The sequence below is a fragment of the Pristiophorus japonicus genome, chromosome 4, assembly GCF_044704955.1.
Source record: "Pristiophorus japonicus isolate sPriJap1 chromosome 4, sPriJap1.hap1, whole genome shotgun sequence".
Classification (NCBI taxonomy): Eukaryota; Metazoa; Chordata; class Chondrichthyes; family Pristiophoridae; genus Pristiophorus; species Pristiophorus japonicus.
The window spans coordinates 275,649,902-275,667,261 of record NC_091980.1 but is presented as its reverse complement, the minus strand read 5'-3'; the positions used below and the strand labels follow the sequence as shown (position 1 = coordinate 275,667,261).

Genomic DNA, 17,360 nt, shown 5'->3' with positions numbered 1-17,360 from the left:
GATGAATGCAAGGCAATTCACACCTTGTTTGTGTTGTGGAGGCTTCCATTCAGCCTATTCATGCCACTTCAAAAGATATGTTTGCAAGAGCTGTGGAACAATGAGGCACCTCCAATGAGCTTGCAAACGAGCTGCAAGCTCTGCAAAACCTGCTAACCACCACGTGGCAGAGGAAGATCGGTCCATGGTGGACCAAAGCAATTTCGAGCCTCAGAGAGAGGAGGCAGATACTGAAGTACACGGGGTGCACACATTTTCGACGAAATGTCCACCTACGATGCTAAATGTAAAATTGAATGGCTTACCCGTAGCCATGGAACTGGACACTGGTGCTAGCCAATTCATCATGGGTAAAAAGATGTTTGAGAGACTGTGGTGCAACAAGGCATTCAGACCAGCCCTGAGCCCTATCCACACGAAACTGAGAACGTACACCAGAGAGCTTATCACTGTCTTGGGCAGCGCCATGGTCAAGGTCACCTACAAGGTCACGGTGCACGAACTGCCACTCTGGATTGTCCCGGGCGATGGCCACACACTGCTTGGAAGGAGCTGGCTGGGCGAAATCCGCTGGAACTGGGATGACATCCGAGCGTTATCACACATCGATGAGGCCTCATGTACCCATGTTCTAAACAAATTTCCTTCCCTTTTTAAGCCAGGCATTGGAAACTTTTCCGGGGCGAAGGTGCGGCTCCACTTGGTCCCAGAGGCATGACCCATTCACCACAAGGCGCGAGCGGTACCTCACATGATGAGGGAGAGAGTGGAAATCGAGCTGGACAGGCTGCAACGCGAGGGCATCATCTCCCCAGTGGAATTCAGTGAGTGGGCCAGCCCGATTGTTCCAGTACTAAAAAGTGATGGCACGGTCAGGATTTGTGATGATTATAAAGTAACTGTTAATCGTTTCTCGCTACAGGACCAACACCTGCTACCTAAGGCAGACGACCTATTTGCGACGCTGGCAGGAGGCAGGACGTTCACCAAACTCGACCTGACTTCGGCCTACATGACGCAGGAGCTGGAGGAGTCTTCGAAGGGCCTCACCTACATCAACATGCACAAGGAACTGTTCATCTACAACAGATGTCCATTTGGAATTTGGTCGGCTGCAGCGATTTTCCAGAGAAACATGGAGCGCCTACTCAAGTCGGTACCACACACGTGGTCTTTCAGGACGACATATTGGTCACGGGTCGGGACACCGTCGAGCACCTACAAAACCTGGAGGAAGTCCTCCAGCAACTGAATCATGTAGGGTTGCGGCTGAAGAGGTCGAAATGCGTCTTCATGGCAACAGACGTGGAGTTTTTGGGGAGAAAGTTCGCGGCAGATGGCATTCAGCCCACAGACGCCAAGACAGAGGCTATCAGGAACACGCCAGGCCACAGAACGTCACGGAGCTGCGGTCGTTCCTGGGATTCCTCAATTATTTTGGTAAATTCCTACCAGGGTTAAGCGCCCTTTTAGAGCCCCTACATGTGTTATTGCGCAAAGGTGAGAACTGGGTATGGAGAAAAAACCAAGTAATTGCTTTTGAGAAAGCCAGAAACATTTTATTCTCCAACAAGCCGCTTGTATTGTATAACCCGTGTAAAAGACTTGTGCTAGCATGTGACGCGTCGTCATATGGAGTCACGTGTGTATTACAACAAGCTAACGTTGCGGGGAAGTTGCAACCTGTCACCTATGCTTCCAGGAGCTTGTGTAAGACCGAGAGGGCCTACAGCGTGATTGAGAAAGAGGCATTAGCGTGTGTGTTCGGGTAAAGAAAATGTATCAGTACCTGTTTGGCCTCAAATTTGAGCTGGAAACCGATCACAAGCCCCTCACATCCCTGTTCGCTGAAAACAAGGAGATAAATACTAATGCCTCAGCCCACATACAAAGGTGGGCATTCGCGCTATTAGCGTATAACTATACCATCCGCCACAGGCCAGGCACCAAGAACTGTGCGGATGCTCTCAGTCGGCTACCATTGCCCACCACGGGGGTGGAAATGGCGCAGCCTGCAAATTTGTTGATGGTCATGGAAGCATTTGAAAATGATAAATCACCTGTCATGACCCGCCAGATTAGGACTTGGACCAGCCAAGATCCTCTGCTGTCCCTAGTAAAAAACTGAAAACTGTGTACTGCATGGGAGCTGGGCCAGCATCCCCGTTGAAATGCAAGAGCCAATCAAGCCATTTCAGCAGCAAAAGGACGAGCTGTCCATTCAGGCAGACTGCCTGTTGTGGGGTAACCGCGTAGTGCTACCAAAAAAGGGCAGGGAGACGTTCATCTCGGATCTCCACAGCACACACCCAGGTATAGTAATGATGAAAGTGATAGCCAGATTCCACGTATGGTGGCCCGGTATCGACTCTGACTTAGAGTCCTGTGTACGGCAATGCAGCGTATGTGCTCAGTTGAGCAACGCGCCCAGAGAGGCACCACTAAATTTGTGGTCCTGGCCCTCCAGACCATGGTCGAGGATCCATGTCGACTATGCGGGCCCGTTTCTCGGTAAAATGTTCCTGGTGGCGGTTGATGCTTTTTCAAAGTGGATTGAATGTGAAATAATGTCGGGAAGCACCGCCACCGCCACCATTGAAAGCCTGAGGACCATGTTTGCCACCCACGGCCTGCCTGACATACTGGTCAGTGACAACGGGCCATGTTTCACCAGTGCCGAATTTAAAGAATTTATGACCCGCAATGGGATCAAACATGTCACCTCGGCCCCGTTTAAACCAGCCTCCAATGGGCAGGCAGAGCGGGCAGTACAAACTATCAAACAGAGCCTTAAACGAGTCACAGAAGGCTCACTCCAAACCCGCCTGTCCCGAGTACTGTTCAGCTACCGCACAAGATCCCACTCGCTCACAGGGTTGCCCCCGGCTGAGCTACTCATGAAAAGGACACTTAAAACCAGACTCTCACTGGTTCACCCCAACCTGCATGATCAGGTAGAGAGCAGGTGGCAGCAAGAAAATGTAAACGATGGTCGTGCCAGTGTGTCACGGGAAATTGATCTGAATGACCCTGTGTATGTGCTAAACTATGGACATGGTCCCAAGTGGATCACGGGCACAGTGATAGCTAAAGAAGGGAATAGGGTATTTGTAGTCAAACTAGACAATGGACACATTTGCAGAAAGCACCTGGACCAAACGAGGCTGCGGTTCACAGACTGCCTGAACAACCCACAGCAGATACCATCTTTTTCGAGCCCACAACACACACCCAAAGGATCAACGACACCACGCCGGACCAGGAAATCGAACCCATCACGCCCAACAGCCCAGCAAGGCCAGGCTCACCTCGCAGCCCTGCAGGGCCAACAACATGCCAGCCCAGTGAGGGCACAGCCAACACACCAGAACAGACATTTGTACCGAGGCGGTCCACCAGGGAAAGAAAGGGTCCTGACTGCCTCACCTTGTAAATAGTTTTCACATTGACTTTGCAGGGAGGTGGGGGGGAGTGATGTTGTGTATCTGTAAAGCATGCACTCCCATGTTCCGCCACCAGGGAGCTCATCCCCTGAAGTCCCAAAGGATCCCAGCATCCCTTGGGAGCACTGTATATGAGCCGGCTCCTTCGGCCTGTTCCTCACTCTGGAGTGTCTTATTAAAGACTGAGGTCACTGTTACTTTAACCTCCCTCTGTGCAGCCTCACCTGTGTTAGGAACACAATAACTATGTCATCGCCCGAGCCAGGGATTGCAAGGATGTGCGCATCACCCGCATTATGACAGGAGCTGATGACTGCTGGACGGACCACCGCCTAATCCGATCCATCATCAACATTAACATTGCCCCAACGCAGAGGGGACAGCAGAAGCAGTTCTGCAAAAAAGTTAATGCCGGGGCACTTAGAGACCCAGCTAAAAGAGCCCTATACAGCCAGCGCCTCACAGCCAATCTGGCTTGCCTTGATGACCCTGAGATGCTGAATCCCCATAGTGCTTGGTCTGCCCTCCAGGCCTCTATAACCAGCGCCTGTGAAGATACACTTGGTCAATTAACCAGAAAACATCAGGACTGGTTTGATGAAAATGATCAGGAGATCGAAGAAATAATAGATTGCAAGCGCAAAGCATTTCTGAGCCTCAAGCAACAGCCCAACTCGGGAGCTGCAAAACAACATTACAGACGGCTCAAGGCTCAGGTCCAACAAAAGATTTGGGACCTAAAGAACAGGTGGTGGATGGAGAAAGTACAGGAAATATAACAACTGACCAACAGCCACGATATGCGAGGATTCTTCACTGCAGTCAAGGCCACCTACGGTCCAAACTCCCAAGGCCCCACCACGCTCCTGGCCAAGAATGGGGAAACATTTATCAAGGACACCGAGGCTGTCAGGGCCCGATGGAAGGAGCACTTTGAAGATCTCCTCAATCAAGACTTTGCCTTTTACTCGAGTGTTCTCGATCCCATCCCTCAGCATGCGACCTGCCACCAACTCAGTGAAACTCCAACGTTGCACGAGGCTGGCAAAGCTTAAGAATATCAAGGCTATGGGTGCGAATGGAATCCCTGCTGAGGCGCTAAAATATGGCGGAGAGGCACTGTTGGCCTCATCTCTCTCATCTGGAGGGAGGAGAGCATGCCGGGAGATCTCAGAGATGCAGTGATTGTGACCATTTTTAAAAAGGGGACAAGTCCGACTGCGGCCACTACAGAGGAATCTCCCTGCTATCAGCCACTGGGAAAGTTGTCACTCGAGTTCTCCTCAACCGTCTTCTCCCTGTGGCCGAGGAGCTCCTCCCGGAATCACAATGCGGATTTTGTCCCCTACGGGCACAACAGACATGATCTTTGCAGCGTGCCAGTTGCAGGAAAAATGCAGTGAGCAGCGCCAGCCCTGATACATGGCCTTTTTCGATCTTACCAAGACCTTTGACATTGTCAACCGTGAGGGTCTATGGAGCGTCCTCCTCCGTTTTAGATGCCCCCAAAAGTTTGTCAACATCCTTCGCCTGCTTCACAATGACATGCAGGCCGTGATCCTTACCAGCGGATCCATTACAGACCCAATCCACATCCGGACCGGGGTCAAACAGGGCTGTGTTGTCGCTCCAACCCTCTTCTCAATCTTCCTCACCGCCATGCTCCACCTCACAATCAACAAGCTCCCCACTGGAGCGGAACTAAACTACAGAACCAGTGGGAAGCTGTTTAACCTACGCCGCCTCCAGGCCAGGTCCAAGATCACCCCAACCTCTGTCGTTGAGCTGCAGTATGCGGATGACGCCTGCGTCTGTGCACATTCAGAGGCTGAACTCCAGGATATAGTCAATGTATTCACCAAGGCATATGAAAGCATGGGCCTTACGCTTAACATCCGTAAGACAAAGGTCCCCCACCAGCCTGTCACTGCCGCACAGCACTGCCCTCCAATCATCAAGATTCACGGCGCGGCCCTGGACAACGTGGACCATTTCCCATATCTCGGCAGCCTCATATCAACAAAGGCAGACATTGATGCGGAGATTCAGCATCGCCTCCAGTGCGCCAGTGCAGCCTTCGGCAGCCTGCGGAAAAGTGTTTGAAGACCAGGCCCTCAAATCTACTACCAAGCTCATGGTCTACGGGGCTGTAGTAATACCCGCCCTCCTGTATGGGCCTGAGGCATGGATAATGTACAGAAGGCACCTCAAGTCGCTGGAGATATATCACCGCAAGATCCTGCAAATGCCCTGGGAGGACAGGCGCACCAACATCAATGTCCTTGACCAGGCTAACATCCCCAGTATTGAAGCACTGACCACACTTGATCAGCTTTGCTGGGCAGGCCACATAGTTCGCATGCCACATACAAGACTCCCTAAGCAAATGCTTTATGTGGAGCTCCTTCATGGTAAAAGAGCCAAAGGAGGACAGCGGAAACGTTAGGACACCCTCAAAGCCTCCCTGGTAAAGTGCGACATCACCAATGACAACTGGAAGACCCTGGCCGCAGACCGCCCGAGGTGGAGAAAGTCCATCCGGGAGGGCGTTGAGCTCTATGAGTCTCAACGCAAAGAGCATGAAGAGGCCAGGCGCAGGCAGCGGAAGGAGCGCGCGGCAAACCAGCTCCACCGACCCCTTCCCCCGACAAATGTCTGTCCCCTGTAACAGGGTCTGTGGCTCTCGTATCGGACTGTTCAGCCACCAAAGAACTCACTTTGGGAGTGGAAACAAGTCCTCCTCGATTCCGAGGGACTGCCTATCGTTACTGGCCGATGCATAGTTTAGGAAATGCAGTGTGCTTTATACAAACATATGGGAATGAAAGACCAGGAAAAGTTTATCTGGTTCATCAAGCATTCCCCACACAGCTGTTAGCTTGAATCATCAAGATGACACTCCCCTTTACTACCACCCTCCCATTCATCCACCAGCAGCCATGGGAGAAAGTAGAAAAACACAGATTTAAAAACCCCAAACCAATTGGGGGAAAAAGTCTGGGTAATTAGGCAAACAAAACTAGCCTGGGAAACAACATTGACTAAGCTTATATTACCTGGTATTTCCTCTACCTTTTACAAGATATGATCTTTGCCTCAGTCCGGAATTGGTCCAGCTCTCATTTGAAGATTTGTAGAGTCAACACTACTCACCCAAGCTAGCAACTTCCTCCGAATCTACTATCCTCTGGGGAAAGAAGTACTACCTAACATCTAACCTAGTCCGAGACTTGCGTAACTTAGACTGGGGGAGACCAGGGGTTATGCGTATATCAATAGGTACACATTCTGGCCCTTGACCTATTTTATATACCTCTATCACATCCAGAACACTATCTGTTCTGTACCATTTACCAGAGTTTGGCCCATTCTCCCAGTGCTTAATCTGCTTACAGAAATTTGTTCTGCATCCTTGCAGCTTTATTTGCAAATAAATGCATGTGAACTTTTACATCATCTGTGTATTGAAATTATATACTGTGCTTTGCATAACGTACAGTATGATTGTATTCCACATATCCGTCCTCAAATGCAAATCATGTGGAGCAGACACACTTTGCAGTGGCTGTGCTGTCAGCCATATTGACACATAATCTGTACTTGGGCCCGGCATTCTAATTGGTGGTTCTGGTGTGTTTTCCATTCTTGGGCATCCAAGGATTCCAATTGAGATTGACATATAGTACTCTTCTGCTCGTATCCTAATTCGCACCAAGCCCCGTTCACTCATCACCCCTGTGCTCGCCGACCCACGTTCAATCCAGCAACGCATCGATTAAAAAAATGTCCTCCTTGTGTTCAAATCCCTCCATGGCCTCGCCCTTCCCTAACTCTGTAACCTCCTCCCGCCCTACAACCCTCCAAGAACTCTGCATTCTGGCCCCTTGTGCAGCTCCGATTTCCTTCGCACTGCCACTGGCAGCTGTGGTTCCAGCCATCTGGGCCCTAAGCTCTGGAATTTCCTCCCGAAACCTTTATGCTTCGCCACTTCTCCCTCCAATTTTAAGGCAATCCTTAAAACCTACCTCTTTAACCAAGTTTTTTGTCACCTGTCCTAATATCTCCTTATGTGGCTCGGTGTCCAATGTTGTCCGATAACGCTCCTGTGAAGCGCCTTGGGACCTTTTACTACGTTAAGGGCGCTATATAAATGTAAGTTGTTGTTTTGGTGGCTAGAGTGCCAGGAGCAGATCCCAGCTCATGGAATTGCTGATTTCCTGCAGGATCTCCTCGTGGGGCAACACCAGCCTTATCTGTAGGTTGTCTGTTTGGCCCCTCAGCTGGGGAATGAGCGGTAGAGTTTTGAGAGGAATTGGGGACAAATTAACATTTATCGGTTTCAAATGAAAATTAATTAAAAATTCTCTTCAGAAGAATTCCTGAGTGACACAGGCAGAATGTGATAGAGATTCCATCTGCCGCTATTCTGGAAGATTCTGGAAAGAATTTGGCAGTTCTGGTGAGGAAGACTGACTGTTGCAAGTCTCGGAAGGAAGGAAGGAGGTAGAGAGATTTGTTCCTAAAGATTTAACGGTATCAGAATCCTTAGCTAGAGAGAGGTGCGAGAGGATCAGGTTCCCTTAGCGACGGACGCCCAACTTGATAAATTTGAGAACCACTGCAGTGTAATTTGATTTTGCACTCTCTTCTTGGCAGTATGTGTCATTTTGCACAAATGGCAACTAAAAAGATAAGTTATATTGATTACAATTTTAAATTTAGAATCACCCTCTTGAAATTCTCTCTTAGAAATCCAAAGATTGCACAAAGGATGGAGAGTGTGGAGAAGCTCGTTAGAATTGCATTGATTGCTGCTGCAATGATTGAGAGTGGACTCTGTATCAGTAGCTACTATGTCAAATGCCAATAAAGAATTAAAACAATCGGAAAGTACTTGCTTCTCGCAATTTCCTCCCTTCCCCACCTGTAAATAAGGGATACCAAATGCCAAAGGATCTAGACATTTAAAAATTAGGAAGTTCCAGGTTAAAAAAAACAGTGGAACTTTTTCACCAGAAGTGTTTAAAAAAATGTGGAATAGTCACCAGACATTGTGAATAGAAAACAGACAGTATGATTAGATCTGAGAGACAATTGAATGCATTTCCTGAGTGAGAAGGGATTGAGTGATGTGGCAAGAAAGCAGGTAGGTGCCATTGATTAATGAAAAAAGCATGGACTTGTTTGGCCTAATGACCTTTTCTTCTCTTGCTAAACATTAATCTTTTGTTCTTCCTTGAAGATAGTGAGCCATGCTGGTAGTGAACCATCCAGTTCCACAGATGCCAGTAGCCCTATGAGTTCTCATTCTTATGGCTAGTCTTCCTGGACAATAATTGTTGGTGCACTATTTGGCTGGGGAGAGCTGGTGCAGCCTAGCCTGTCCTGATTCGTATACAATGCCCACATGTGCCTTTGCAAAGGTCAGGAGTGTGAGCCCATGCTATTTAGTTTTGCCTCTCCCAAAATCTGCGATGCTGAGGCCAATTGCCTCACACTGACTGAAAGGAACTAAGTGTTGACTAGCGATAGAGCCTGGGTCCTTAATGATCTGGATGCCAATGCTTTTTAATTCAGTGAAAAATAAATTAGTATTTTTCTCTTTCAAGATTCGGATATAGAGACATTGATAGGACAGAATAGGGGCGAATCTGTGCCTAATTCTGTCACTGGATAAAAAAAGGAAAATCTTCTACTTAGAATTGTCACTACATTTCTTTCATTGTTTTGCACAGTTCAAAATCAAATGGGGTTTAGGCTATAGGTGAAGCACCATGGTTGAGAAGAATGGCTTGATGTCAGTAACATACCATCTTAATTGATATTGAACAGAAGGTTCCTATCCTGCTTCACAAAATATTTGATCAGGAATTAAGGGTTACGGGGAGCGGGCGGGTAAGTGGAGCTGAGTCCACGGCCAGATCAGCCATGATCTTATTGAATGGCAGAGCAGGCTCGAGGGGCTAGATGGCCTGCTCTTGTTCCTAATTCTTATGTTCTTATGTTCTTATGATAAACATTTTCAAACCAAAGTACTGGAGAAAATTGGAATAAAGTGCATTTATTTACAATGTCGTTTTTGAGTGCTTTAATGTGTGCTTGCTGGCTGCTCTTGCCACACCTAGAATGTCCTTGATCTTGTGGATGTTGAGCAGGAAAGTGCAGACTTTGTAGGCAAACTTCAGCTTGGTTCCAATTGTAGTCAATGAAGATTTGCGAGGAGGACTAAAATTGCTTGTATTGGCAGTCGCACTTTTTTTTAAAAACTGGAATTTTGGTGGCTGGTTCATGTTTGGAAATTTCCAAGTCATCATATTTTCAAAAATCATGCTGTCTGATTGAAAACCATTGGGGCCGCTTCCATTTCCTAACCACTTTGGTATTTTAAGTGTTTATATTTTTATTCGCCCTTTAAAGACCTGAACTGAGCCGAAACCCTTGGGATCATCTGCAAAAAAAGAAACTATTTGACTCTTTGAGATTCTGGATGTCCAGTTATGTTTGTTGCAAGTTCTCATAACATCGTTGTTCATGTGATTTGTAAAGCAGAGTTTGATGAACTTTCTTTTGCTGGAAAACCAGAAACTCTAACCCACATGTTTGGCGTTTGATGGAACAATAGTTTATTTTTACAGCTTACTGTTTTGAAGCTGTATATTTCTGCAATATTGCACAAGGACAGCGTTTCCCTAATTACTCTGTCCTTTCTTTTCTAGGAAAAGAGGCATAGACGTTGTACAGGTGAGTCACAATATCTTCATTCCAGGTGCTGTTACTTGTTTGACCCATTGATTCATGTTCAATAACATTCTGAAAGCGAAAATTGTTTCTTTGTTTAATGGATTTGATACATCAAGGGCATCCCATATAGACCGCGTGCCGTGACCTTTTTGTGATTCTGTTTCACAAAGGGGATTGTGAATTACTTTGCAAAATCTGTTTAATGTTGGCTGTGATGAAAATGCCATGGGAGGAAAAGCATCAATCTTCTTTTGAGCTGTTGAGCGGTTGGTTTCTCATGTACAAGGTAGAAGAACCTCTCTAGTTTGGTGTTTAAAATAATAAATGTGGTCCGATGGAAGAGCCCACATGGCTCAAGTCAAGTAACCCCTTTTGTCTCCCCAAAGCATTGTAAATGATCATTCACTCAGCTCGAAGAAATTGCTAATCCAAGAGTCGTTGTTAGTAGCAGCTGAATGAATTGAGGGATTGTGGCGTGGTGACTCAGTCGTTTTGTGTGACTAAAGTGCTCTCTGTGTTACTTGGGAGGAGGAAATATACTCCTTATTTTCCTCTTTTCATTGACAGGATCATTTATTTTGTGCTTGTTACTGTGTATATAAATGGCAAAAAATGCCATTAAATCCAAAGGAGGTCACTCAGGAGGTTGTCCTATTAGTTTAGGCTTGATTTGAAAGAGTTGAGGTGGAAGAATTTCATTTAAATTGTGTCCTTTCTGCTTGGAATGTTAAGTTGTCATTGCTATGTCAGTAGAGCTTCAGTTTTATTAAAGCAAACATTCTGCATAAATATGCAATCTATATGAAACCAATACTACGACTAGTTGCAAGTAAATGTCTCCCACAAACCTGCATTACAACAGTGGCTACACTTCAAAATTGGCTGTAAAGTGCTTCGGGACGTCCTGAGGTTGTGAAAGGCGCTATATAATTGCAAGTCTTTCGTTTGAAATATCGACCGTTGGTGTTTTTGAGACCCTATCCACGTGCCAACACTTGCTGACAAAATGAGGGGGGAATTTTAACCCCCAAAGACGGCTGGGTTTGGGTCAGGTGGGATGTTAAAATGTAAAAAATCTTGGACCTGCCCACTTCCATTTTAACGGAGGCGGGACAGGGGTGGGCAGCCAAACCACTCCCAGGAGAAGTGTGTCAGGGGAGTCAAGGGTTATGGGGAGCGGGCAGGGAAGTTGAGTTGAGGCCGAGGTCAGATCAGCCATGATCTTATTGAATGGCGGAGCAGGCTCGAGGGGCCAAATGGCCTACTCCTGCTCCTATTTCTTATGACCGTTCTTAAGTTTTCTGCGACTGTGTCCGCTTTTGCTAGTTTTCTAGGTTGCTATGCATGCACCATAATTCAACTTTGTTCGTTGTATCACGGCAACTACAACATTTATACTATAGGGGGAGGAAACAATTTGGTTCCTTCCCCTCCATTGGCTGGCCTGCGATTTTGAGTGCACCATTGTGAAGGCAGCAGACCTCTTGTCGTCATCCTCCTAGTCACAGAACCTGTTGGGGAATGTGGTACTTCCACTTTGAATTGGGGTGATGGTCTCGATTTGCGAAATGGGGCATGCTCTGCATTAGTGTTCCCGTTAGCGCTCGGGAGCTCATGGGCTTCTAAATAGGAAGACCCGCGCATGCGCGGTATTCTGAACGGGCCGTGCAGCCCTTTAATAGGGCTGCGTACCCTCCCAAAAAATGAAAGGGAACATTGCTCTGCATAGCGCTGATCCACTCGGCTTTGATTTCTATTCTTGTGTTTCTATAGATCTGACTGAAATGTCATTAAGCTGTGGAGATTGAACAAGCAAATAACCAGCTGTGAGGCTTGGCTCTGTTTGCATGCAGATATAAAGAAAAAGAAAAGCTTGCAGCTATATTACCATATGACTCAAATGCCCCAAAGCCCCTCAAATATATTGAGTTACTTTGAAGTAGAGTGACTGATATGAGGGGAAACCAATTTGTTCACAGCAAGACTTTGCACAGCAATGAGATAGATGGCCAGTTCCTGTGTTTTTTGGTGGTGTTGACAAAGGGAGAAATGTTGGTCAGGACATTGCAAGAACCTTCCTTTTCAAATAGGTTCATGGGGTCTTTAACGTCCTGAACTACAGAAATAGGCAGGTATGGCCTCGATTTAATACCTCATCCAAAGGAACAACAGTTGAGTTGCTGATGCACTGGTCTCTAACATTTCACAGATGGAGCGACCTGACTTTTTCATTAATGTAAGAGAATATGCCCATTAGTTCATTTGTAATAGAAAGCAAGTCTCGGTCCTAGATTGCTCTCTCTTCATAGCATTTGTTTCTCTTACTGAGGGAGTTGCTGTGCTGTCTTTCAAATGAGATATTAAATTTTGGCCCCACCTATTATTTGCTGGGCGAGGCACTATTTCAAGATAAACACGAGAATTCTCTGGGTGTGCTGATAATATTCCCCTCTCAACCACTGTAATGAAAACCAATTAACTGCTCATATATTTGCTGTTCGTGGCTTTTTGCTGTGTTGATATTGGCTGCTCTGATTGCCCAGATAACAACAGTGACTACACTTCAAAAGTAATTCATTGGTTCTGAAGCACATACAGACATCCTGAAATTGTGAAACGTGCTATATAAATGCAGTTATATCCTTCAATTAGGTACTGTACAACCTTGCGGACTCAACATGGAGTTGAACAATTTCAGATCATAACCACTGCTCCCATTATTTTGGACATCAGGTGCTGGTAATGATTCTGCTTTGCCATTTAGAGCTTGTCTAGACTAGAAACATAGAAACATAGAAAATAGGTGCAGGAGTAGGCCATTCGGCCCTTCGAGCTTGCACCATCATTCAATAATTCAATAAGATCATGGCTGATCATTCATCTCAGTACCCCTTTCCTGCTTTCTCTCCATACCTCTTGATCCCTTTAGACATCAGGGCCATATCTAACTCCCTCTTGAATATATCTAATGAACTGGCCTCAACAACTCTCTGTGGTAGAGAATTCCACAGGTTAAAACAACTCTCTGAGTGAAGAAGTTTTTCCTCATCTTGGTCCTAAATGGCTTACCCTTTATCCTTAGACTGTGACCCCTAGTTCTGGACTTCCCCAATATCGGGAACATTCTTCTTGCATCTAACCTGTCCAGTGCCGTCAGAATTTTATATGTTTCTATGAGATCCCCTCTCATCCTTCTAAACTCCAGTGAACTAGACCCATATCTTGCCTCTTTACTTGTCCCATTACCATCCCCATTTGCCTTGCGCCATCATCCCTTTTATCATTTAATCCCTCGGGCTTTCCACGCTATCACCGACCTTTCCTTTTTTTTCCTCCCCTCCCCCCATACTCTGCCTCTGTACTTTCTTAAAGCCTGTTACATTTGTAACATTTTCCAGTCTTAGAACATAGGAACATAAGAATTAGGAGCAGGAATCGGCCATCAATGTTCCCTGTAATTTTTTGGGGGCTGCGTGGTCCTTTCGAAAGTCTGAGCATGCGCCTTTTTTTTTCATTTTAAAAGCTGGCTTACCGGCTGCACAGGATCCCTGGAGCGCTGCATGGCTTAAAGGGAACATTGAAGGCCATATTGCCTCTCGAGCCTGCTCCGCCAATCAATAAGATCATGGCTGATCTTCGACCTCAACTCCACTTTCCCTCCAGATCCTCTTATCTCTTGATTTCCCTAGAGTCCAAATATCTATCTAAGCCTTGAATATACTCAATGACTCAGTATCGACAGCCCTTTGTGGTAGAGAATTCCAAAGATTCACAACCCTCTGAGTGAAAAAACTCCTCATCTCAGTGTTAAAATGGCCTTATCCTGAGACTATGCTCTTGAGTTCTAGACTCTCCAGCCAGGGGAAACAATGTCTCAGCATCTACCCTGACCTTTTGAAGAAAGGTCACCAACCTGTTTCTCTCTCTCTACAGATTCTGCCTGACCTGCTGAGTATTTCCAGCATTTTCTGTTTATATTTCAGATTTCCAGCATCCGCAGTTTTTTTATTTGCATATGAAGGCATGCTTGCTCCTTTCCCATTTAAATTTCAGTCTCTCTCACATCCATTTGCAATTCATTTTTTGAAATTCTGCTGGGTTACGTACCAGCCAATGAATTTGAGGAGATGGGTCCTAATTTTGACCAGAAACATCCAAATGTGCAGCCTTTTCTTATTATATTCCCGAAGCTTTTTCTTAATTATGTCCACTTTGTACTATTTTCCCCTGCTCGTTTATAAGAACCCTAACTCACCTACAATCTCTGTGTGGTGGAGAAAGGCAAACATAATAATCATGAAACTTCTTCAACTACAGTCAAATTGGGGTGGGGGGATAGAACCAAAGACCTGGAGTGTTCTTTGAATGCAGCAATTTGTGGATCTGTTCAGATGTTGGATCAAATTATGCTACATCGGTCATCAACCGTCGTGTCAGATCCCTGAAAGTAGCAGGCCAGATAGATAAGGTGGTTAACAAAGCATACGGAATGCTTGCCTTTATTAGCCAAGGCATGGAATACAAGAGTAGGGGGGGTTATGCTTGAACTGTATAATACACTGGTTAGGTCACAGCTGGAGTACTGCGTGCAGTTCTGGTCACCGCATTACAGGAAGGACGTGATTGCACTGGAGAAGGTACAGAAGAGATTTACGAGGATGTTGCCGGGAGTGGAGAATCTAAGCTATGAGGACAGATTAGATTGGCTGGATTTGTTTTCATTCGAACAGAGGAGGCTGAGGGGAGACCTCATTGAGGTGTATAAAATTACAAGGGGCCTAAATATAGTTGATAGAAAAGGCCTATTTTCCTTAGCAGATGGGTCAACAACCAGGGGGCATAAATTTAAAGTCATTGGTAGAAGGTTGGAGTTGATTTGAGGGGAAATTTCTTCACGCAGAGGGTTGTGGGGGTCTGGAACTTATTGCCTGAAAGGGTGGTAGAGGCAGAAACCCTCACCGCATTTAAAAAGTACTTGGATGTACATCTGAAGTGCTGTAACCTGCAGGGCTAAGGACCTAGAGCTGGAAAGTGGGATTAGGCTGGATAACCTCTTGTTGGCCGGCATGGACACAATGGGCCGAAATGGCCTCCTTCCGTGCTGTAAACTTCTATGATTCTATGATTTATATTTGTTTCTGCACCTTTTCCCCCACTCCTGGAGGCTTGGCCTCTTTGTTGGGGTATAACTCTACTGATCCCTCTCCCAATTCACTGAAGCCAATTGTAGCAAACCTATTGTTTAACTGATAACAGCTACTTCACCACAGACCAAGCGTACTGAACTGTGTAGCCCAGTTACGTGATTTTCCTGAATTGGTCGCATATTGTCTTTGGTCTTTTTGCTTCTCCCAGGAGATGGAGGATGGGGGGCGGGGGGGGTGGGGGGGTGGGAGGAGAGAGCGGGGGAGGGTGAGTGGTGCAGATGGGGTGGGATTTATTGGCCAGTGATCTTTTCTTGTTTACGTTTCATATGTTTGTGTAAACTCACTGATCCCACTGAAGGAACTTTGTCAGATTCATTTTTAAACTGAATATTTGATTCCTAGAGATTTGAAAATTTGCAAGAAAACCATTTGTAATAATTGAATCAATTTGAGGAATCATTTCGTGTAAAGTGGCTTCAATTGAAACTTAAATATAGATGGGTATATTGCACAATTTCCCCTTTCATTCTGCCCATTGTTTTTCTTTTTTCTTTTTTAATTTGCAACAGATTTCTATCATACAAAGTGATCATGACATAAATGCAAAATACTTAATTAATCAACAAAGATTAATTAAATAATGGAACACAGACCATCTAACAATTGATAAAATCTGCTCGAGAATGCATAAACAGCAATGCGGTTGTTTTAATTGTACAGCATGATATTAGGTAAATTACAACAGAAAACTGAATAAAGTGGTCAAAGTTGATTAAAGTCAGTAATCTCAACCCCATTGTCTCATAAATCAAGAGACAAAATCTTAAAATCTTAAAATTTTGCTATAGAAATCATGAATTGCTATTTTTTTTCCCGACCCGACGCCTCGCTAACCTTTGCTCCCAGACAGGAAGCGCATTTGGCTGTCACTAACTGATTACTGACATAAGAACATAAGAAATAGGAGCAGGAGTTGGTGGATCGGTGGCCTCACTCTGCTTTTGACCATTACTCTTTCCGGAACATAACCTCCTCCAGCCCTACAACCCTCCAAGATATCTACGTCCTCCAATTCAGGCCTCTTGCCCATTCCTGATTTTAATTACTCCACCATTGATGGCCGTGCCTTCAGTTGCCTGGGCCTGAAGCTCAGGAATTCCCTCCCTAAACCTCTCTGCCTCTCTACCCCTCTTTCCTCCTTTAAGACGCTCCTGAAAACCTACCTCTTTGACCAAGCTTTTGGTCACCTGCCCGAATGTATCCTTAAGAGGCCCAGTCAAATTTTATTTGATAATCGCTCCTGTGAAGCGCTTTAGATCGTTTTACTATTTTAAAGGCGCTATATAAATGCAAGTTGTTGTTGTTGCTGTTGTTATCGACTTCTGGTAAATTAATTTCCTCCTTTGAGAGAAAATAATCTGTAAGCCAGTGTTTAGCACTCTTCAATGTACCAGTGTAATTAAACCACAACAGACCAGGAAAGATTGAAATTAAGTGTTAAAATGGCTGTTAATTTATTGAAATGTTTTTTGTGCTACAGCTACAAGCAAAAACAAAATATAAACCCATATAGCAGCAATGGCTACAGTCCAACTGCATATGTAGAAATTTGCACAGTCAGTAGGTTATTAGCAAGCTCGACACATTCTTTAGTTAAAATTCACTCCTAAGTCTCAGCATCCTGTGTGGACTTACCAAGCAGTGACAGCTTAAATCTGCTGAAGCCTAGCCCTGACCAGTTTTAATGCCACATTTAGCTGGGAATGGCTGGACACTGGAGCCATCAGCTAAAACTGGTTTACTAGAAGGAAGAAGTTTGTCAGCTTTGAAAGGGCTTCTCGACCACTGATCGGTCAGCCGGCTGGTATTGGATGTTTAAGGCAAATATGGTAACCAACAGAAGATGTATTGCTCTGGTCACTGTGTGCAATGACATTGTAAATGCCATCATAAAGATTTCCTCTGGTGAGCATTTCATCAAAAATGCAAAAGAACTTGTTTGTGATTTCATTAATAATATCAATTGGCA

At 45.5% G+C, this 17,360-nt stretch overlaps 1 protein-coding gene across 2 annotated transcripts in view; it reads left to right on the top strand.

Moving 5' to 3' along the window:
• itpk1a (inositol-tetrakisphosphate 1-kinase a) overlaps positions 1-17,360 on the top strand; it is a 315,124-nt gene that overhangs the window by 20,917 nt on the left and 276,847 nt on the right. For both annotated transcript variants that reach the window (XM_070879506.1, XM_070879505.1), the window contains exon 3: positions 10,160-10,184. In XM_070879506.1, the coding sequence (XP_070735607.1) occupies positions 10,160-10,184 (25 nt within the window). The remainder of the gene's footprint in view (positions 1-10,159; positions 10,185-17,360) is intronic.